At 36.0% G+C, this 23193-nt stretch overlaps 3 protein-coding genes across 3 annotated transcripts; 1 reads left to right on the top strand and 2 right to left on the bottom strand.

Annotated features, from left to right (window-relative positions):
* Positions 1-443: 443 nt before the first annotated feature.
* Karybeta3 (Karyopherin beta 3) lies at positions 444-13653 on the bottom strand. Its single transcript, XM_053745190.1, has 19 exons — positions 13501-13653; positions 12699-12932; positions 10797-10939; positions 10349-10550; positions 9821-9946; positions 9314-9525; positions 8812-9043; positions 8236-8379; positions 7687-7806; positions 7173-7368; positions 6725-6877; positions 6208-6381; positions 4887-5095; positions 4259-4354; positions 3910-4050; positions 3031-3250; positions 2567-2867; positions 2025-2238; positions 444-1615 (listed from the first exon to the last, which is right to left on the bottom strand). Exons 1-19 carry the CDS (start codon positions 13615-13617, stop codon positions 1532-1534), a joined length of 3318 nt encoding a protein of 1105 aa, XP_053601165.1. The 5' UTR covers positions 13618-13653; the 3' UTR covers positions 444-1531.
* Positions 13654-14109: 456 nt separating this feature from the next.
* LOC128669946 (uncharacterized protein) lies at positions 14110-16062 on the top strand. The gene is made up of 3 exons (XM_053745217.2): positions 14110-14249; positions 14680-14919; positions 15804-16062. Exons 1-3 carry the CDS (start codon positions 14247-14249, stop codon positions 15918-15920), a joined length of 360 nt encoding a protein of 119 aa, XP_053601192.1. The 5' UTR covers positions 14110-14246; the 3' UTR covers positions 15921-16062.
* On the bottom strand, positions 16054-23119 carry LOC128669945 (uncharacterized protein). The gene is made up of 7 exons (XM_053745216.2): positions 22951-23119; positions 22682-22866; positions 22279-22545; positions 21552-21734; positions 19871-20024; positions 19336-19435; positions 16054-18657 (listed from the first exon to the last, which is right to left on the bottom strand). Exons 1-7 carry the CDS (start codon positions 22968-22970, stop codon positions 18553-18555), a joined length of 1014 nt encoding a protein of 337 aa, XP_053601191.1. The 5' UTR covers positions 22971-23119; the 3' UTR covers positions 16054-18552.
* Between the last annotated feature and the right edge of the window lie 74 nt (positions 23120-23193).

The raw sequence follows: 23193 nt of genomic DNA, 5'->3' as shown, positions 1-23193 counted from the left end.
CTCATTCCTTATTTTATCTAATCTAGTTACATCCATCTCAAGATACGCATGAAGTTTCCTTTCATCCGTCACTTTCATCGCCCAACATTCAGATCCATACATTTTTCTTCATATCATTCTCGAGATTTTTTTTCTAGGAAATCGATAAAGATACTACTGTAATTTTTTGATCTATGGCTGGATCTCTCAAGGGGTCCCATTCTTTAGGTATTGTTATAGTCCCTTTAAGAGGGGTATTTAGTCCTAGTATTACTTTTATGATAGCTGAATTTAGAATTAAATGCTTTCTATTGAGTGCGGGAGAAAGAGCGGACCTATTAATCGGCCACATTGTCATAAGCTCACAGCATCTCGCTAGACTCATAAGCAAAGTGAATACGATAATAAGAAGGCAGATTGAATATTTGGGAGCAAACCTATTGTAAATCCCAATAGAAAAGCCATTACAATGTCAATAACTTTTATTTTAGTTAAACAAAAAATGTGTATATATAATATTATATATTTTTATTGAATAAAATTATTTCTTATAAACAGACATGACATCTCGTCCATTGCGAGAGACAGCCACCAAGTTCCCATCGTAGCCGAAATATGGCAAACTTTAAATCCATGCGTATGGTCCAATTTTTGAAAAAAACTATACAATGTACAATGTATGGAACGTAATTTTTTTTTATCATGTATTTAATGATTATATTTATCAGTGTGATGCAAATGAACGATGGGTATCTACTTGATAAAAAATTGGACCTCCTCGCATTTTTTAACTAAAAAACTATGTTCAAAGAATAAATATAAAAATGTCTCGAAAGCGACATCTAGCGCGCCAATGAAGATGCTATAGTAGAATTTACGTCTCAAGCGTGAAAGTATCAAAAATTATTACAAAAATATATCACAGCAATTTTATAAGCCCCAACAGATAGACCATCATGGATCAGTGAGATCGAAGAGAAACAATCCTTGGAAAGGAAAGAAAATGCTCAGATTCTGTAGTAATTACAACAATTTATGTAATCATCAGTCATTTCATCCATTCGGAACACTAAACATTACAATATAAATGTTTTATTACATAATAAAGTAGTTATACGTGTAGAGGCAGGCGTTTGACGCGGGAGTAAGCATTGTCTTGATGTGATGAGGGTGGAACCTGGCAACGGATGAGCAAGATTCAGGCGGAGTGCTACGCTGATATTAGTGGCCTAACGTCGACTATACATAAATCGAGTCGAGTATACATAAATGCATTGCTGATCTGCAACACTACACTATTACAAATAGATACACTGGACAGTCTACTGTCATAAAACGACTCTTCATTAGATAGCGACCATATCGGCGTTAATCGGAATTAGTTGTAAGAGTTATACTAATTACACATTAAATTCCTGATTCTTTCCCACCGACAAAAGGAAACTGTATATACTGCCGTAGTGAACGTTTAAACCAACGTCAGCGTAACACCATTTCCAGCCTTGGCTTAGGGAGTGGAGTGAATCTGATGAGTGAGGCCTGTGGCGGATACTTAGGTGGAGAGAGCGATCTCCAACGCCTCCTTGTGTTCACTGCCCAGCTGCATGAGGCACGAGTTGAACAATTCCGTGTTGCTCTGTAACAATTTAGATAAAACTTAAGTTTGCTATTTTTTATTAATATACTAGCTTTTACCCGCGTCTTCGCCCGCGTGATTTCTTACGGGAGCAGTTATTTTCCGGGATGAAATACCTTTCATAGGGTACCCCCTATGTCCTCAAACAAACTTAATTTCGCATTTTAAATATTAATTAGGATTATTCTAGAATACATTTGCGTTTAACATGTTTGGATGGATGTTTGTTACTCTTGCACACATGTGAGACTTTTCGCATGATCAATACCTGATATTTAGGTTTCGTTCAGTATTTCTGCAACATGTAGCTTGCATAACACTATAGGATTTAAAATTTGACTTTTAAAAGTGTGAAGATCGGACACTCGCAAAACAAAGGTCCATTAGTATAGACATAAGTTAAACGAACCTGTATTTGCCTGACGAGCGCGACCATCTGCGCATAGACGGGGTTGTCGCGGGGCACGGCGTCGCGCAGGAAGCCCTCGGCCAGCACGGCGATGACCCGCTGCGGCGCGTCCGGCGACGACAGCGCTGCGTGTCCGCTGCTCGCCAGCTCGCACAGCAGCGAGAACACGTGCGGCGCCTCTTCTGTGTCTTCCACTACCGGGAGCCATGTCAGCCTGCGAATATAGCTTGGCTCACATCGACCTCACGACCTACTAACTGTACGGCCTACACGATCGTCTTGTGTTATATGAATAGAATTACTAACTTTTTAACAAATCTGTAATGTTATGGACGCTGTAGAATAAATAATATCCCCAGATATTCCCCAGAAGAGAAATCTAAAATTTCAATCAAACAAAATAGTTAAAAGTACTAAACCTCAATTTAGTGTTTATATGTATGTGGCCCTGGAAAGAGCCGCCGCTCATGACAAGAAAATGAAATTTGCCAATTTGGGCGAAATTGTTTTCATCTTAAGTAGATTAGATAATTGTAACTCACCAATGCCTGATAATTTCATCCCTATTGATTTGCGAGTGGTTGTATTTGATGATCTTGGTGACGGCAGAGATGGCGTTCTCGGTAGCGTTAAGGTTCTCAATGGCGCGCGCGCCGGGCTCGGCGATGAGCGCGGCGAGCAGCGGCACGGCGCGCGCGCAGGCGCTCGCGAACTGTTCGCCGCCGAACTGCGCCAGCACGCCGCAGCCGTACGCCGCCGCCTGCCGCACCTCCGCCTCGCCCGACTGCAGCCCGCCCAGCATCGGCTCCAGGAATATGTTTTGGTATTTGACGCACGCCGGGCCTGCGAACGATATTCTCACTGATCATACTGTAAGCTTCACTTTTAACGGGTTCTACGGCATCACAATTACCATGTCGACGCACAGGTAAACTATAAGAACTTATGATTCCTCTGCAAATGATACAACAGAGTTTATCTATCTAAACTAGACGCGGGCACGTACCTCCAAACTCGATGACGTCATCAAAGATGCAGAGCGCCCACTGCCGGTCGGCATAGGGCCGACCGGGCGCCAGCAACTGCACTAGGTGCGGCAGCAGCGTGTCCAGCTGCGGGAAGAAGTGTTCGCGGTACGCCGACAGCAATGCGTGCAGAACGTCTGCTACACGCGATAGCCCGTACACGTCCTCGTTGTCCTCGTCCGCCAGCTGCTCCTCGACCACCTGGAAACATTTATTTATTTTACATCTCTCATATTCGGTAAGTAGGTCCTTATTACCCCCAAATGGGGCTTGTAGATGGCCAATTAGCGCTCTAGGGTAAATTATGTAGCTAAAAATCCCTAGGGCGTTAAGTAATAAAAAAAACTCTTTCAAAAAGTTCGCGTACTTCTAACTATCATACTGGCAATAGACATCATGCATTCAGCCCAATGACCAAAAAAGCTTCGCTATTCAGCCTGGTCTTCATATAAATATAACAGTTATCAATTTGAAATAGGTATCGAACGGCGAAGCTCAATTTCGTTCTTAAAAATATATTAAAAAGTTCTTTACTTGGCTCTATAGAATATAAATAGAAATCTTTTACTTTAAATATTGTTTGTTTTTGGGATTTTTTATTATTACGTTTTTTTTTCTACTTACCTCACAATCGAGATGTAAATCAGAGTAGTTAGCTCGGGTGTAAAGCAACAACTGCACCTTCGAACTATAGGCGCCCTCGCTGGGCTGCAATTGATGCCTTACAGCCCTTGGCTACTAATCTACTATTGTCTACTAATCTACTAGGGTCTAGGAAGACAGAAACACACAACAGACGAGTAAATAGTTGTGATGGAGACTACGAGTAAATTCATTACATGATAAAGCAATAATTGTACCTCATCGTAGTCCTCGTCGGAGCGCTTCTGGCGGCGCTCGGTGGCGCGCTCGAAGTGCTCGGTGAGCAGCTTGTTGAGGATGCGCAGCACCTCCGCCATAGACTCGTCCGACAGGCAGCCCGTGCCCAGCAACTCGATGCACTAAAACACATCGTGTTATGTACAGTACAGTTCCCGATAAACACAAAAAATACTGCACGGGTTTTCATGCAGTTTTCACCAATAAGTAGTGTGATTCCTAAGGAAGGTTTAGGTGTATAATTTTGTGTGCTTTTACCCGAGCAAGTTGGGACGGGCCGCTAGTATTTTTCTAAATCAAGAGTAGAATTTATGGGTAATCTGTACTGACCTGAGCGAGACTATTGAGGAGCTCCACCTGCACTTCCAACTCGGGTTCAGAGTCGATGGCCTTCAGCAGCTCTGGTAGGATGTATGCCCACATGCCCTGCAAAATTACAAATTATGTATTTTAATTATTGTATTGCCTCAATGGCCTAGACGGTTGGCCGCAAATTAGTTTTCAGATTAGCAACTCTGTATTTATTTTCTTGTAATTATGTGCAAAATTGTAAAACAAAAGGATCAGCAGGCACAGTATTTCATAATGTAAAAAATTGTAAAACAAAAGGATCAGAAGGTTAAAGTAAAATGAAAATGTTTCTGCTGGCATAACTACGGTAGAACAAAAGGACTTTTCTTAATGCCTTTTGAAAATTTCAATTTTGAGAATAAACTACTGTGACCCCTCGATTACTAACACATCCAATTGAGCGTGCGCCACACAAAATTCATATTGTAATAGAAAAATATATATAGTAATAGTAATAATAGTATAGTAATAATAGTATTATTTATACCGTAAAAATTCAAGTAAGCGTGCTGATATTTCAGGTAGATTTATCTAATAGATATTTTAGATATTTTATCAAAAATTAGTGGAACAGGCCCTTGGTTTATAGTACAAAATAGAGTCCTACCTGTATATACTGCGGGCCGCGGATGCGGCCGCACTCGAGCAGATAGGGCAGCGACTCTGCGGCGGCGGTGCGCACGTTGTCGTGGAAGTAGAACTTCAGCATCGGCACCATCAGCTTGACCACGTCCTCGGCGTACTCCGCAAACGCCTCCTTCAGCTCGCGCGCGTAGCACACCAGCATATCGCACGCCGATGCCTTGTCTTCCAGCCCTGAAGTGGAACTATTTGCTTTAGTCTCAGACAAAGATTATTTATTTCCAAAAACATGAGTTAACATTTTTTTACAATGTGGTGTTAAAAGAAAAGCTTAATCCTACATGTTTCACCGTCCACGGGTATGCAAATTTAAATGGAGAGGATCCCACAAAACAAAATTGAACAAATAAAAGTAACCAAATTAACTAAATTTTTATCTAAATCTATCATTAAAAAAATCGTTCAAATTATAATAGCAAAGACCTGAGATGCTTTTTAAATAAATTTAAATTTAATTTGTTGTGGAGTTTTGTTATAAATTTTAGGTGCCATACATACAATACTTTTATTGAGTAATGCAGTTTTAGAAGGGTGTAAATATAGTCTATAATTATACTGATGATTTCTTAACACAACATCACAAAGGCGTGGGAATAAACGAGCATTATATTTAACAAATATTGCAACCTCAAGTATGTGAAGTGAAGAAAGAGTCTTAGAATTTTATGTTGTTTAAAAAGCGGCTGACACCTATCAATACTTTATAAACCAAACATTGCGCGAATACAACGTTTTTGCATTTTGAAGGATAAATCCTTGTCTGTACAATTTCCCCAGAAAATTATTCCGTATCCGTATCTTATTTGCACATTACATCTATATAATCTTTCCAGTACAATTTTGAATCTATTATTATCCCCAGAAATTTAGTCGACGCTACTTCATTCAAAATTTGACCTTGATATTCGACTTCTCTATTTTGCGGTCTTTGACTAAAATGCATCAAACAACGTGACCATATAAGAGTATAATCCACAAGCAAAGAAGAGACGCCCTATTGCCATTTCTCTAACAAAAGTCGTGTGACGAGATGTGGGGCGTATAGTTCCACCATGGCTCCCTCTTGCCGTAAGGAAAACAAAATAAGCTACGCTTAAAGATGTGACATCTGTTCAAAAGTTGATATACCGGGGCTCTTTCATGATCAGTGAGTTTATTATGAATGCGAGTAAAAATAAAAACGGCAACTCTTAATTACATTTTTTTTTATAAACTATTTATACAAATATATTCTTTCTTATTTGCCTGGCCAAAACTTTGTTGGGCTCAAACATCACAGTACTAACCGGCAGTTTTGATGCCGAAGTTCTGCTGCTCGCCGAGCGTGACGAAGTGCCAGTCGACGTCGCCGTCGATGTTCTCGAGGTCCTCGTTGTCCAGCAGCGCCACCTCCGGCTTCATGGCGGCCGTGCGCATCACCGGGTCCATCACCATCGGCAGGTATTGGGCGAACTTCTTGCCTGTTACGCCAAAGCGTCCCTTCAGTTGTTATATATTTGATCAAATGTGCAAAATGAGGAAATCTTTTTAGTATCCATATGTATTTGATCAAACTATTATGTATGTATTTGATAACAATTTAACCTCATTTTTGAAACGACCCTTCTCCATACTAATATTTTAAATGCGAAAGTCTGTCAAGCTTAAAAGTTGAAGTCAAAAAACGGCGGAGCTGGGGGCAATAGCCAGTTGTCTATAAACTAGACTTTCGAAAGACCTGAAAATCTTAAATGTTGGTCTGATCAATGAAATGAAATGAAAATGAACTACGACATATTTTCAGCAGTGAATGTGAACACTAACCCATAATTCTGCAGATGCGCGACCAAGCGGATATGAGGTACGAAGTCTGTGGGTCATCGGCAGGCAGCTGCTCGCCCTCCGTATGGGTCTTCAGAAGCAGATCCATCACTTCTGACGCATCCGACATGAACTTTTCTTCACCCACCGCCAGCCCTGAAACGATCAAATTAATACGAATGAAAGCTGCTAACCATAACTATGTAAATATTGAGATTCAGTGTATGGATAACACTGATATTATAGTGAATACAGACACATAGCGCGTGCCCGTACACGCGATATTGGTATTGCAGACGTCCTTAAACTGCGATGGCTTACCATATGATAGGTCAGACGCTTGTATGCTTGCTCAGTAAAGTTTAAACAAACAACAACTTAAGTAGGAAACCTAGGATTTTATAGCTGAGGAAACAAACGCTCAGAGATGATAGTATACTGAATTACTCACCAATGAGACTGACACATTCGATGGTCTTGCCGCGCAGCATCTTGAGCTCTTGCGTGGTGGCGTTGGCGATAATGTACTTGAGGCACGGCATCAGGCGGTCATAATATTGGATGAAGTCCTTCTCCACAGTGTCGGCCACAGACGCGATGGTGGTCACTATTTGCTCCAGCACTAGTTTCGTACCGCGTTCTACAAGCTGGAAATAAAATGTCATTTCAGTAATTTGTTCTTACATATACATTCACTATAGACTCTTTGCAGTGAGACACAGCAAACTAATCCCATTGAGGTATGGTTGTCGTCTACAGAACTCTGTCTTTGTATAGTGTAAAGTAATAAACAACATTTTGAATAAAATGTTAGTGAACTGAGATCCCTAACTTTCTATCATAGAAAGAAATGGAGCAATTGCCACTTTTTATATTCCAATGTTATGGAAATGATGCATCCAGTGTAAAGATATATCACTAACGAACATTGGATATTAAAGTTCCAAAGATATAAACATGTTTACCTCTTTGAATTTGGCTGTCAGTATTTCTTCAAGTTTATTCATCAAGGGGTCCAAATATTGTGTCAAAATTGGCTTTGGACAGTCTTCACTGAAGTTAACCAAAGCAGCAGCCGCGTGTGCCTAAAATATAAGAACAGTCCTATATCATATTTAACTTTATACCTATATTATACCTAAGTAGTTTGCTTGTTTGTTTTAATGCGAAAGTTAGTGTGCTCGTTTATTACCTCCACCAATCTTCTTGGAAGTAAAGATAAGGAAATATTCGAATTTTTGTTTTGAAAATTGATTTTTTTCGAATTTCGAAAAATTTGGTTGAAAACCTCTTCATTGCTGATTCTTTCTTTCCAGCTAATTATTTCAAATCTCCAATTTTTTAATTTCTTATATTGTTAAAATCCACGTCTCGTGTTAATATAGAGGTATACTCTTTGTTTCATCTTTTAAACCATGCAAAATCTTTTGGGTGGTTTAACAGACGTAAGCTTAGAAACAAGCAGACGCTGAGGGCGACTTTGTTATGTAGTGTAGTGATATGATATCAAATACCTGCACTCGCGGATTAGCGTTGTCGTCAAGCACTAACAAAAGTCCAGGCACTACTTTGTCATGGAATTTCTTTTCAAAGATGGGCGCAAAGTCCGTCGACATCTGTCCAATGGCGTTGCACGCAGCGTAGCGGACCCGAGGATGCTGGAAACAAATTAAGAGTTTAGCACTTGTGGCGTGTGGTTCCGCCCTGGAATGTGACCACTTCATATCGTCCCATGGATGTCGAACAAGGTGAGCTTTTTTCAGTTTCCCCAAAGAAGTCTTTCGGGAAAACTGACAAAAGATAAAATTGTTAGTGAACTGAGATCCCTTACTTTCTATCATAGAAATAAATGGAGCAATCATGCATCCAGTAAAATTTACATCACTAACGAACATTGGATAATAAGTTGAATATATAGTAGGTAAGCATAAGTTTAACATAACATATTTTTCTTGAAGACTAGTTTAGACTTTTTATAGACTCATCAAAAAATAATCTAATCTCAGGAAGCCTAACGCAAATTTTGATAACATATTCGATACACAGCACGAAAGTGAAACTCCTAACCATAAGTAAATAAATATCCTTACCGGGTCGGTGAGATAGTTGAGCACAGCAGAGACGACTTGGTCGAGTAGCTGCTCCATCTGCTTGTGGCAGCCCTCGCCGGCCGACGACACCGCCATAAGCGCTGCGTGTCGCCGGCGCCAGTCCTCGGATGCCAGCATGCTGGGCACTTGCCCCACGATCAGACTCAGCATTATCTTGCCACTCAGCCCGCAACACATACGGTCTAGAGCAGATTCCGCCGCCACGTAATTGCTGAAACAAATTTTTATGTCAAATATTGCTAAATAGGTACATTATTATACAAGTGGAGTTTAATATTGTCAACAAGGGACTGACATCCAAATGTATAAGGAACATCAGATGCTAATTATCTTGATGTTTGCTATTGTAAAAGTTCTGTAATCTTCATTATATAGAATGAAGCCAATCAAAGAACCTTTACGGAAAGACTTGACCTATCCAAGCTTTAAGTTTAAAGTCACTCTCCTGTGGTCTCAGGGGGAGCGAGAGTAAGTTACTAACTTCTCGTTGTCGTCGTCAGCGACGTCGTCCTGCAGCGCCCAGTCGTCCTCGTCGTCGAGCTCGCACATCATCTCCAGCACCAGCGGGGTCAGCATGCGGATGCCGTCGGGCACCTGCTTGCGCACCATAGCGGCCGCCGTCTCGCACAGCGTCACCATGGCCTCCAGAGCCAGCTGACGCCATGTGTCCTCTTGGTTCTTGTCACCCACCACCTGAACATATTAGAGTTACTGACTGCTCGTATTGGCAAGTAAGCCCAAAACTTTAATGTACTAAGGTAATTGTCACTACAGTTTTGCTGTTTACTGGTTCATCTGTAGCTCCATTTTAAAATTTGATGTTATAAAATGGATTTATAGCATAAAACAACATTAAATCCGACCTCGTAAAAATAATTTAAAATATCAGATCAAATAGTGTCGTTATGTGCTTCTACCATATAATAACAAGGTCAACACAAAATTAATATTGAATGTTAGTAATGGGTAATTTTAGAAATGTGTTTACCTTGATGCAAACTTGGAAAATGTTTTCCAGTTGAGGGCGCAGGAACTTGGGCGCAGACTCTGCTAGTTCAATAAGCACTTTAAGAGCAGAATCGTCCACACCTTGCTCAATGCTCAGTGCAATCACCTAGCAAGAAAAAAATATATTTAATAGAAATTAGGCTGTATTTGGCACATATTTCTAAACAAAATTGTTTGTATTTTTATCAAAATTACTTAGTCTTCATAGATAAGAAAATGATATGTTTTGAGAGTTACTATCAAACTCCGCTCTATAGAGAGTGGTGTTAGCGAAATTCCCAATTTATTTTAGCACACCTTGGCAGTGACACATTTCATAATGGAATATGTGCACGTAGGAGTTTGTGTGCAGTTTTTATTTTAACTTTAATGTCATATTTAAGTAATTGACCTGTGTAAATCCAACGAAAGGGTTGAAATAATTGCCAATCTGCTTTAGATTCCCATTTTTGTCAACATTCAAATAAAATTAAGTCTGTTTCTGAGAATACATTTTTGGATAACTCACCTGCATAACAGGCAGAAGCAAGTCACTAAAATGTTTCTGGATGGCCGGTTCTTTCTCATGGAGCAGTATGAATGCACCAACTGCCTTCACAGTTTGGATGCGGAGAGCTTCAGACTCTGTAGGGGCCAGCGCAGACAGCAACATCCGTTTAATAAGGTCCAAATTTTCGTTCTGAAGGTTGCCAAATACACCAGGGACAGACCTGATAATTATTTACAATGCTTGTGACTTATGTTTGAAATATAGAATTTGACCACGCCCGAGTTGGCGATCTCACTAGCACAGTTGTACATGCTTTGTAATGGTGATCAAGTCTGAATAGACCTAATTGCCCTCTAGCTTATTTTACTCATGAATAAAAAGAAATGGTTAGTCTTACTCTTTGCCTGGATGATCTTAAAATTATTAAAAATATTTTTTATTCTATATTGGTTTACTGAGTACTTACGTGAACATCCTGATGCCAGCCTCTTTGATGTTGGAATCCTGAGAGTTGGCACAATTGAACATGAACTGCAAGAACTCTGGCCACTGGTTAACACCATCCTCATCTATGTGGTTTCTTGCAAGCTCAGAAACTACATCGCAAATCTGTAACAAATATTATTCTTCATACTTATTTATGTTTAAAATAAATAAGTAGTTTCGTAATATCATTTGGTGGCAGTTAAGGAAAATATCTAAAAAATAAAAACTATTTCCGATTGCATTGCTTTGGTAAAGACTATAAATCCAACACATTGTTTTTATTGCTGAATCTACACTTATGACTAGGCTTATCAGTAACATTATTACAATAAAGAAATTTATCAGAACATTATCAATACCACACAACCTTCTTCTCTTATTGAACATTCTATAAGGCATGGGGATTAAATATGTCTTGTTCATTTTACAATGGCTAACAAGTGATGAATGGATGCTTCCAGAGGTGAAATATCTGCAGCTTTTAGAATAAAATTATTGACGAAATCATAATAGTTAAATTGAGATATAGTCTAACAGGAATCTAGTCCAATTGTAATTTAGTCTATTTGTTTACCTAGTCTACTGAGATGTAGTCATAACCTTCTAACCCAATCAAAATATAATAAGAATACATTAAATGTCTCCTGAAATAGAAATAGCTCAAGTAGGTACTTAAACAAAGACAAGTACTGTTTTAATTTGATCAACATACATTAGGATGATTAGTCATGCAATTGGCCATATATCAAACCAAATTAGATTCATTTTGTCTTCAACATGAACAAAACCCTGCCAAATATTGCTAACTGCAAAATAACTAATTTTCAAATGATTTCTATTCAATCATGTGAATTTTTCAATCCTAACTAAAATTATAAATGCTATTGTTCTGTAAATGTATCTCTGATTGTTGTAAAATTTGCACGTGTAGAAAATAATATGCACATAGGATATTTTTTATCCTGAAATTCCAGGAAAACGGGAGTGAAGCCCCGGGGCACAGCTAGTCACATATAATAGATACAAATAGTATCCAATTTTAAGAAATTATGTGCTGAATTAGACTTCAATGAAAAAATTGATCAAATTGGAAACAATTATATTCCAAGGTTCTTGTGGACTCAGGATGATGAACACATATTATCAAGTGTACATACAGTACAAAAACTTTGTGTTAATTATTTGCTACATGAAAAAAGTTTAAAAAATTATGTAGCTCCCTGAATTAAAGTATATAATGTCCTATAAATATTTTTGCAACAAATAATCTCTAATATTTTCAAATATAATTATGTGATTAAATGTCTTGAGAGTGATTATCAAACTCCAGTCAGTCCACAACTTGGCAGTAGCACATTTTACAGGAGATGTACACATAAAGAGTTTCTGTGCATGACTACAATATAGACTGTTTATTAGGTTCACAAACTAACATAACACTGTGTCACAAATACACTGTGATACCTAGTATGTTGTCATGCCAACATACCAACTTACTGCCCATAATAAATAAATCATAATGTACCAATTGAGCATCTTGAACAGAGCTAGGCTTACAAGGTTGTGATAACAATAACAATGCTGTTACCACATGCCACACCTATTAACAGGATTGCCCTGTTGTGTTGTTTACATGTTTTCTTAGGCATTTTAATTGAGGTTTTGGTATGGGGCTATCTACATAACAACTATTACTAGTTACTATATTACTATTATACCATTTCTAGTAGAAAACATATTTGTAGTAGACTATAAATATATTGAGTATAATAAATTAAAGTCATAAAATACAGAATGTATCCCAAAATGATTAAAGAAGAAAAGTAAATACAATAATAATATATATATATAATAAAAATACTTAATTACAAATGAACATTACCTTTCTTCTCAATTGCTGGCTGACATTCATTTGGAGAGTCAAGAGTAGCTGTTCTCGTAGCATTCTCTGCTGCTCAAAAGGCATCTTGGGAAAGAATTCAAAGAACTCTGCACTGAAGAGCCGCCGCAGAAACACGGCTGCTGTCTGTCTGCCATCTTCACCAAGGTCTGCATTTTGGATAGCTCCCACCAGGTGTGCTACTTTTGTCTCAGTTGGGATGTTGTTATATGCCTCCTAGTTGGTCATAATACAATATTGATATAATTGTAGTAGTTTCCATTTCAACCTAATTTCTATAATAATAATAATATTGTCGGTAGATCATAATGTTTAAAATAAAAATAAACACAATTTGAGATGGGGATAACAAAGTATATACTTTGCAAGCATAAAGGTAAAATCATCGTATGACTATGATTTATATATAGACTATGATCGTTAAATTTAGAATACAATAAACGTAGAAAATGATAAAACCAACGCAGGTAGGTAAGATCCTAATTGAAGCGGCGATCGGCACAATTAGCGGCAATGAAACGGTTACATGAAAATAGTTGAAGACGCTCAAATCGAATAAAAGTTTTTGGTCACTAATGTAAAATTATTAGGTTTAAAATTCGACTATTTTCAATGCTCTTGAACAAAGAATAGGACGCTATTTCTGAATTTACACATACTAGGCTCCACCATGACCACGTTTTAACACGAGGCCACAGCTAATGACTTTTACAATAATTATACAATCGGCAAGCCATTCATTGTCTTTCTAATTCTTAAAAGAAATAAAATAACGACTACTTACTTCTGCTTGGGATCTGATGTCGTTATCTGGAGATAATAAAGTATTTAATAATTGGTAAAATTGCGCCTGATCTCCTGCCATGTTGAACTTCTTCAAAAAGGCATAATTTTTTTTCATAAAATTTGTCGTTGGCCGTCATTGTTCTATCGTGTTGCCAGTATTTTTTAAGTTTTTATCGGCATTTACCGGTTTTTTCGTCATCGTGCGAGCGACGGTTCGCTCGCCAACGAACAGTATGGAACGTATAGATATAAGAACAAAAATACATTATGTTCTTATATATATATATGAGCAATTTTAGAGCTTTTTCTCTTTCTTCTGGTCACGTAACGTAAAAGGTTTAATTACATTATTCCAAAAAGAGATAGGAATCACAGACATATATGGAAACAACAAAAACATTTAAACAAACAATATGCTTGTTTAAATGTATTTTAATTTGCTTATTTTGCATGATAGGAAACTAGATTTAAATGTCTGTGGATAGGAACCATTTGTATGTAATCCGGTTTCCTACCGCATGCATGCTGCTCTTCGGCATCGACAATGACGCATAGACAAGCAAGTATGTTATGTCAATGTCAGATGTCCAAAATCCATTGTCATGAAAGTTGAAATAACCTTGAAAACTACTTGAACAAAACAGAAGTCCATCAATGGTTTAATAGTTAACTACGCAAAAAATATAAGAATGCTTATATTTTTATGTAATTAATACATACCAGTTGTCAGTCAAAATCTTTAAAATGGTTAGTATACAATTGTCTTAATCTAACCTGAAAATTGCATCATATCTTGGCAATTAAAAACATTTATTTAATTAGTGTTAATTTTTTACTAGCTGTATCCTGAGGTTAGCATTTGTGGAATTTTGGAACGGTTAGCCGAGTTAGGCTTTGTAATAGTTTAGCAGCAAACTTTAGGGTTCCTATGTAAGCAGAGGATTCGGAGGGCCCCAGGAGGATTTATATCTGTTTTGCCATGTGTCTGTCTGCGATTTAGCACAAAAATGTTGGTACAAAAAAATTGTATAATTTGTCATTTTGACAAAGTGGTAAACAAAATATTCAAAAAAAGTGTATCTATCTAAGAAGTATAGATTCTCATATAATCATCATCACGCGGTGCCATCTTCGAATTGAAGTTTAAGATTATCATATACTGTTTTTTATTTACTAGGCCAGTTCTGTAATATTAGCTGGGCTTGGAATGGCAGCAGTTGGCTTTGCAGGTCGTTATATCTTAAGACAAGTACCCAATGCTTCAGTGAAGTTTGCAGAGGCTATTAAAAACTTACCCAAATTTGATAGTGAATCCTTAGCCAATTCAAAGTATTATAAAGGAGGATTTGAACCCAAAATGACGAAACGAGAAGCTGCATTAATTTTAGGAGTCAGTCCCACAGCAAGTAAAACCAAGGTAAGCAGTTGTAATTATGATGACAACATTTGATGCACTTCATTCATGAACACATGGTATTTTTGAAAACATGATACTAGCTGCACCCCGGGGTTTAGCTCCCGTGGAAATTTTGGGATAAAAAGTATGTATTATTCCAGGTTATTTTTTACCCATGTACCAAATTTCATAACAATTGGTCCAGTAGATAATGTGTGAAGAGTTAACAAACTTACTTTGACATTTATAATATTAGTTGGAATTTTCCATAAATTGTCATTAACAATTATTATTTAGTAATTCATAATAGCTAAATTTTGTTATTTTGAGTTATTCATGATTAAATATTTATTTTGTAAATAAAGTACCATGAAAGCTGTCCCACAGATGTGGTGCTACTGTTGCAGAGAACAACAATGATTTCTGTTACTGATAGTTCCCCATATTGCAATGGGCCTTATAGGTATGTGGTATGGCCTCTAAACCATTCATCATAATCTTCCTACCTTTTCTCATGGACAGCGCAACATGTTTCATTCATATGGTCACCAAGGAACACCTTGATTTTGGTTATAATTTATTCATTGTAGAATACTAGCCATGATATATATTTACTTTTATAAGTATTTTCCTAGATTGAGTGTTTGATCCGTCAATTAGTCTTACAACTTATTTCTAAACTATATTATAGGGGTCCTGGGTTTTGATACTTTAACAACTGTAGAAGCAACTGGGAAAATGCTGCATTGCATACTTTAACAGCCAAACAGTAGGACTACAAAAAGCCCTAGATATATACATACTTTGAATCAACCTCTTAAAGTGGTAATGGGTGGAAGGTAATATGGAGAGAGACACCTTTTTGCCTGAGCAAGTTTCTTACTAAAATTGTTTTATTTTTACAGATTAGAGATGCCCACCGAAAAATAATGTTACTCAATCATCCAGACAGAGGCGGTTCACCATTGATTGCAGCCAAAATAAATGAAGCAAAGGATACATTAGAAAGTGGAAAATCATAAATACTGCTAAAGTAATTGCAGAGTAGGTCTTATGGTCAACTGTTAGTTTGCTAAAAAAGTAATTTGTGCAGACTATAGTGTAGCTGTAGAACAAGCAAGTTTGTTATACATAAGTTGTTAGCAATAAAAAACATTTTTAACATCTCAATAATCTATTTAGTTACAGTGAATATTAAAACATTTAGGTATTATGGCAATACTCCAATGGGACACAGGTAGTTCACAATCAGCATAAAGATAATTCACAGCACATTGACACCAAGAATACAAGGGAGCCATCTATAAAAAATGGATTTTACAAAAATACATTCTAAAATCTAAAAGTTTGTCTAAAAGGTCTTTATACATAGAAAATTATGAAACTACCCAAGACATGTAAAGGATATATGCTAGGCTATCATTAATTAATAAACCCTATAAAATATTCTAATAGAAACCTTCAGAATAATTGTACATAATTCCAATTTTTTTTAAGCCCTCTCCAGACTTACGGCGCTGACAGCCACACATCACGAACACCATAAAACACTAGTCATACACATGGAATTAAAATTATTTATTTGAATACCAGTATCATGGAATATTCATTTTTGTTGCCAGGATTTATCATTTTAAATTGTAAAACTAGTTTCTACCAATTATGATCAAAATATATAATTTTATCCTCTGAAATAAAGTTGCTTAGTTATGAAATTGACTGCTTTTAAATCCACATATATCTTAACAAGCCAAGGTGACGTATTTTGGAGGCCTTTTACTTTACCATTATAAATAATTTTGCCTTTAAGAAGCAAATCTAAAAATAATCTGCCAAAATATTACATTGAGCAATAACTATAAAATATAACACCAATGCATGAGGATATGTAATGCTTATTGTCAACAGTGCAAATGTACAACATTATTAACTTTGTAAAGATAGAACTATATAGACAATAGATCAGTCACACTACTGCCAAGAAAGGTGGAGAATAAAAAAAAGCTGCAAATAAAAATAATCAAAAAATTATTGCATATGCCACCGATGTGTAGTTGTATAGTTCCCGTCTTTGGCATTGTGAATCTATATTAAATGAGCCACAAATCCACCTACAAACTTAGATAATTGTGACTGGAATCAGCATCACATAAGAAATCCATCTCGTTTTTGGTTTTTAATTCAGAAGAAATTAGTTTATATAAATTTTCATGAATGGTCACACACTGACCGTGTGACCATTGCAAATAGGTAGGATTTTTAAACTATTTACTAGGTCACACAGCTGGTCAAAATACCATTTTTGTCTCAACCACCTGTTGCCATTTCTATCGAAGGTATTTGTAAAAAAACTATTTTGTTCAGCTTGACTTAATATTGTAGTTGCCATCGAGTCAAATCAGATTCTTTTTTCCAAATGTCATAAAGATTTGTAGCTTGTATGACAATGAGAACAAGTAACAGAGTAAAAAAAATGTGCCAAATAAATATTTGATAAAAACTTCAATTACAACTAAAATACATATACTAAAATAAAATTGACCTGTTTATATGCATTTATCGTGTTTCATTATGCATTTTATATATTTCACTCAGGCAACTACACGATCAAAGGGTCCAAAGCAATAACCAAAATACTACAACAACGAAATTACGTGCTAGTTTCCTACTGATATTGATTTGATCCATGTGTGTCTAGTTTTCATAAAACATGTATTTATGTATAGGCTTTGCCTACAAAAATACTAATAGTGTTGTCAAAACTTCGTAAATTTACCCATCTTTATATTATAAAGAGCATCCATTCTCGATATAATTGATAACAATAAATAATAATACAGCACAATGAAATAATGCAATGCTATGCAAACATCAATATTAACTTAAAACTTATTAAAAACTTATAATAATGCACAGCATTATACTAATACCGTCATGTGTTCGTCATTTTTACCCGACTATATAACGATATGTTCTCTGCTTATTCCCGCAGTAAACAGGTTTACTATAATATATATATGTATGTATGATGTATATATGTATGAAGGAATAAAATATATTTTCTAGAAAAATATTATAGCTAAATCACACACAAAAAAAGTCTCAAAATCAAATAAAATAAGAAATACTCCAAAAATATAAAACAGTGAGCATTATAATCTGTAGTCGGGTTTAATTGTCTTGTTCATAATTTAAATATTTGTTCAAAATTATGTATTTCCAAGGTCATGCTTTACTACAAAAAATAGTAACTGATGTAAATATCAATAGACTCTAGCACAATAACTAATATGTGTATATCCATTGTCAAATGATATAATTCATAAAAACAAATATCTTACAAAGCAAAAAGCATTTCACAATATTATTTAGAATGTGTATAACCTTTTACATGTTAATTGTTTAACATTTCCATTTTTTATCAGGTTACATTAAATGTCATGTGTTTACTTAGATATTTTGTCACAACTTATACATATTATAGCTTTTTGTGTTCGCGGGTTAGTAGAGTGTTTGAATAATTTAGAATTCGCCCGAAAAATATTATAAATCTAAAAAGGTATCGTGATAAGTTTTCAGGAGTTAAGTAGTACAAATGTGGTTTATTGCATCGATACGATGGTAAGCTTGAGATCAAGTCAGTCTATTGGGCGTTCACCGGGGCTCCTTTTGTTGTTGCTCCCGGCGCTGCTTGGCGAAGCGCGCCCGTAATTTCGCGATGGTGGTGTTCGATAACGTTCCAGGTACTTTGAAAATTGACTGAAAGATAAAAAAAGCAACTATAAGTTTACAATGTCCATATTGTATGCGAAGTAGAGAATAAGTAAACAAAATCTTCTTACTACTGAGCAGGCTATATTTTGACATTGGCAGTGAGTATGCAGTTCTATGGTAGCAAGAGCATAATTAACATAATTTCACACTTTAATTCGTCCCAAGTCATGAGCAGGTCAAATTAATGTCAGACACTGACCCAATTGGTCATAGAAATTGTTGACTCGTTTTTCAAGTATATATTTTTTTTGGCAAGCAGCATTGTTACTGATTCATAATAATAATTGTAGATACAAGTAATAGAACAAAATATTCGCCTATTGCGAATAGCATTGTTGTAAAAATATATAGTGTAACTAAGAAAGGATTTTGTATACAATTTGTAGATAACAAAAACACAAAACAATCAACACCTTTGAAACAGTACAATATTTTTGGAATTAGGTCATTGTCTCGTCGGCGACATCCACTACGTTTCTTTGTCCCAGTATTCCGATTCGTATTTAAAATTGGTTTTCTTTCACATTACAAAAATATCTTTCGCTGAAAGCTCAAATAGATAAATTTGTGTTTTTGACTCAGTTACTAGCAATACAAATATGTATTAAAAATTCTCATAGGACATGTTCCCCAAGCCACAAATCAATAAAATAAAATAAATACCTGCATAAACTCATGGCAATGTAACGCACTGGCATTTTTTACGATCGCTTTGAAACATTCTGCCAGCGTGGTGAAGTCATGGCAGGCCAGTATTGATGCTCTGCGTAAAAAGTAAAAAACATTGTGTAGTCATGGCAAAAATTGCACTATTTAAGTCGAAATAATTATGTACTGGAAAGTTTTTGTGTCAAATCAAGCATTTATTCAGAAATTGGACCTTCACAATGACTTTTTCACCTTAAATATAATAATAAAATGCTAAACTTAAAAAAAAAAAACGCCCACTGCTCGGTAAACAGCTTGAATCTTACTTGAATAGAAAAATAAGGAAAAAAATATCGTAAATTAACTAGTTTGTGAAGGTGATTGTTATTTAAACATTTTACTCAAAAACTTTTGGAAATATTTTGTACATAAATTCATAAGGTTAAAGCTGGATTTTTTATCTAACTTAATAATTTATTGCATCCCATGTACGTAGATAGGTGGCTAAGAGTGTTTGTTCTTTTTTTCGAAATAAGTATTGCATATTTACCTATTAGATTTGATAAGGGTCAAACACACTCTGAACAGGATTTTAGAGCCCTCATAGAAGAGGCAGTCCCATATCCGCAGGACGGTCTCAATAGGCAGAACCTCCGCAAACAAACACACAAACCATTTGGTGGTTATAACGGCCCAGGGAAGACCTAAAACGAAATAAATTACTTTGCTATTTTTTTATGTATTTTTGTTTGTATGTCCCACTGTCACAAAAAAGCTGCCGAATGCATTTTTGTACGCTTTTCACCAATAGTTATTGTGATTCCTGAGGAAGGTTTAGATGTATAAATTATTATGGTATTACCCAAGCGAAAACGGGACGGGCTGCTAGTTATATATATAAAAAAAACTTCCAAACATTATTACTTGTATGTATTATTAACTTTCTCGCCCTCACGTGCTTCGAATATCGTGCTTGCATTTAACGAAATAAATCAAAATAAACCTCACTTTACGACCGGCACGGCGTCCCCTCGTTGGGATTGTTGCCCAACAGCTGCCAAATCTGTGTCCCTTAGTCGCGTCGTAAGACACCCACGTAATGATATGGAGTGATCCTATACCCCTCTAACTCCAACCATTATTTATATACCATTAGGTAAATGATAATAATTATTCAGTTTAACCATAACTTGTTTGTTTTGAAAATGGTTGCAATACAAATGAAAACCAATGACCACAATATGTTGCCTGCAGAATGCTATTGCTAGATGACAGTTGTTGAACAGCAAGGGCTAAGTCCTATGGCATGGCATTTCTGGTTCTAGATGTACATTTGAATTTAGGTCCACTACATAAATAAAAATCAGCTGCATCTGTGACAACAGGTACAAATATTTGCTCATACTGGGAATCTAACCCAGGACTTCTGGATAGTGCTGGCTAGATTGTATTGATCTTTAGAAGTTTCATTTATAATTAGTTACTTCTAATAGGTTGTGACAAAAAAAAAAACTAATAATTTAAATTAAATAGCATTCTAGTAATTAGCACACACTTAGAATTGTTAACATTCATAAACTAGTTGAACTCATACATAAACTGTCAAATTGATATTAACAATCTTTAAATACGCAAATATCCCATAAATTCTGGTAGCATAGTCATTTTTGCTATTAAACCTTCCATCTTTGCTATTAAATCTTCCATTGAACTCATACATAAACTGTCAAATTGATATTAACAATCTTTAAATACGCAAATATCCCATAAATTCTGGTGGCATAGTCATTTTTGCTATTAAACCTTCCATCCATAATATTATAAATGCAAAAGTGTTTACTATATGTTCACATGAATCTATTGGATAAATTTTATTGGGTAAAATATCAAATAGTGGAAGCAAATCTCCAGGGCATAATCATACATACAATATTGGTTAATGAAAATCTCACTCTGTCTAATCTCCACATGTTTCTGGTTGCGTTAAGGGCTGTGGTGACGCAACATTTTGAAGACTCGGCTGTGTTTTTACAACCGGCCTGCTTGACGTCAACTCACCTTGAGAATGCTATTGTTGCCTATCAGCTGCCTAGACTACGTGTTCCTTAGTTACCTCGTACAATATTATAGGGATATACACTATTAAGGGAGTATATAATATTGTACGAGTACACTCCAGTCCTATTCTCGGGCGGAACTACAAGCCATAAAAAGAGACAAAACATTCTCACCCAGATTAATAACATGCTGATGCACATCAGGTACCTTGGTCTTGACCAGCTCAGACAGCACTTCAATATCCACAATCAGGCCGTCCATCGTTTTTGTATAGTAGTCTGGCAGAATCTTCTCTACTAGAACTTTCAGCAGCCAGAATGATGTCTCTTCACTTTTAGTAGCCAAAAGTAACAAACCTGGTTACCAAAATTACAAATTTAAGACTTCAATTATACTCAGCAAGTCCAAATTCCCCTGTTCTTTGGCTATGGTGTCTATGGGTCTATTAGACACAGGGAAAGGATCCGATTTTTTTTTTACTTTAGACTTGGTCAGCATTATCAGGATCAAAAAGGAAAAATGCCTTATACTATCACAATCATTAACTAGTTACAACAAAATATCACTATATTTAGACATCTATAAACATATTTTTATCACATAATTAGCTTTAAGTGAAAACATATTTTGTTAATTTAGTGATCTGAAGATAAAAGATAATGTTTCAAGTATCTTTATAAAGCTACTGCACTGACCATGTTTTGATATTTTATTGATATTTTATCATCTACCATATATGTAGACTTCATATATACTTGTTACTCCAAGTTACCCGCTACTTCACCTAGTGTGTACCATGACCTACTGCACTGCTGTGATACAATTGTATAATACTAAATAATTATTGCAGAATAATTAAGCAAAAAAACAAGGGTTTTGCCCCAGGCAAAAGTCACATACCTGCAATATAATTGAGACCCTGGCAATAACCAACCACTCGGTTGCTATGAGCATAAGCTATAAGAATATTAAATAGGTGGGTCTGATGGTTGGCTTCTTTAGTAAAGAATATATTATCTGGGAATGTTCGCGGCAAGTCTGTCTTTACAAGATCGACTAACTCTTTTTCAAATGGGCCATCCAATATCTTGTGGTACAGGTCTGGGCTTAAGTCCTTCATTTTGTCTGCTTCTGATATTGCCATCCATACTGACGATCGGTGTTCGCCTAATGAGGAAATTTACATATTTTTATGATAACACTATTACGTTAACAAAATACAGAATAATTAACAACCAAATATTCTCTGGCATAATTTTAACGTTCATTATTATTTAAATGTTGTTTGTAAACAAACACTCACTGGGAATTCCTTTGCGAACATATCGTTTGACGGTGTTAGTACGTTTGACCGACTTTCCTTCACCAAGTAGTACGGACCATTTTTGTGCTCTCATTGCAAGAACCTTCAAATACACTGACATGAAGTGCTCGTAACTATCGTAGTCAAAGTCATCGTGCCTTTCAAAACCATATTCGTCGACTCCACTACAACAAAAGCAGCAAAATCAGCAATCAACGAATTTCTTTATTTATTACCACATTTTCTTTTAACAATCAACACTTTAATACCTAAACGTAGATTGAGCCATTGTTAATAACTTATTAGTTTATATAGTATTAAGTCTAATTCATAGTCTTTTATTATAATATCCAATGTATTTTAATTTTTGTACGCCCCCAAAATAAACTGATGTTCTATGCCCGACATGATAGAAATTATGGAAGTAGGTAAATTGAATGATATTAAATCTTTGACGTTAGTCTTTTCTCTATGGCTACCATAGACAAAAGCTCTATTTCCTATTATTAAGT

This window comes from Plodia interpunctella, chromosome 5 (genome assembly GCF_027563975.2).
Source record: "Plodia interpunctella isolate USDA-ARS_2022_Savannah chromosome 5, ilPloInte3.2, whole genome shotgun sequence".
Lineage (NCBI taxonomy): Eukaryota > Metazoa > Arthropoda > Insecta > Lepidoptera > Pyralidae > Plodia > Plodia interpunctella.
The sequence above is the reverse complement of the archived record's forward strand: the minus strand, read 5'-3'. Positions and strand labels throughout refer to the sequence as shown.

Coding starts and splice junctions, on each gene's coding strand:
- Karybeta3 (XM_053745190.1), bottom strand. CDS start 13,617: ATGAAAAAAAATTATGCCTTTTTGAAGAAGTTCAACATGGCAGGAGAT. Junction 6,382..6,724: donor GCGCATCTGCAGAATTATGG/GTTAGTGTTCAC, acceptor TTGGCGTAACAG/GCAAGAAGTTCGCCCAATAC. Junction 4,051..4,258: donor TCCTCAATAGTCTCGCTCAG/GTCAGTACAGAT, acceptor GATGTGTTTTAG/TGCATCGAGTTGCTGGGCAC.
- LOC128669946 (XM_053745217.2), top strand. Junction 14,920..15,803: donor CCACAGCAAGTAAAACCAAG/GTAAGCAGTTGT, acceptor TTATTTTTACAG/ATTAGAGATGCCCACCGAAA.
- LOC128669945 (XM_053745216.2), bottom strand. CDS start 22,970: ATGGCTCAATCTACGTTTAG. Junction 22,867..22,950: donor ATGGCTCAATCTACGTTTAG/GTATTAAAGTGT, acceptor CTTTTGTTGTAG/TGGAGTCGACGAATATGGTT. Junction 21,735..22,278: donor GGGTCTCAATTATATTGCAG/GTATGTGACTTT, acceptor TTTGGTAACCAG/GTTTGTTACTTTTGGCTACT.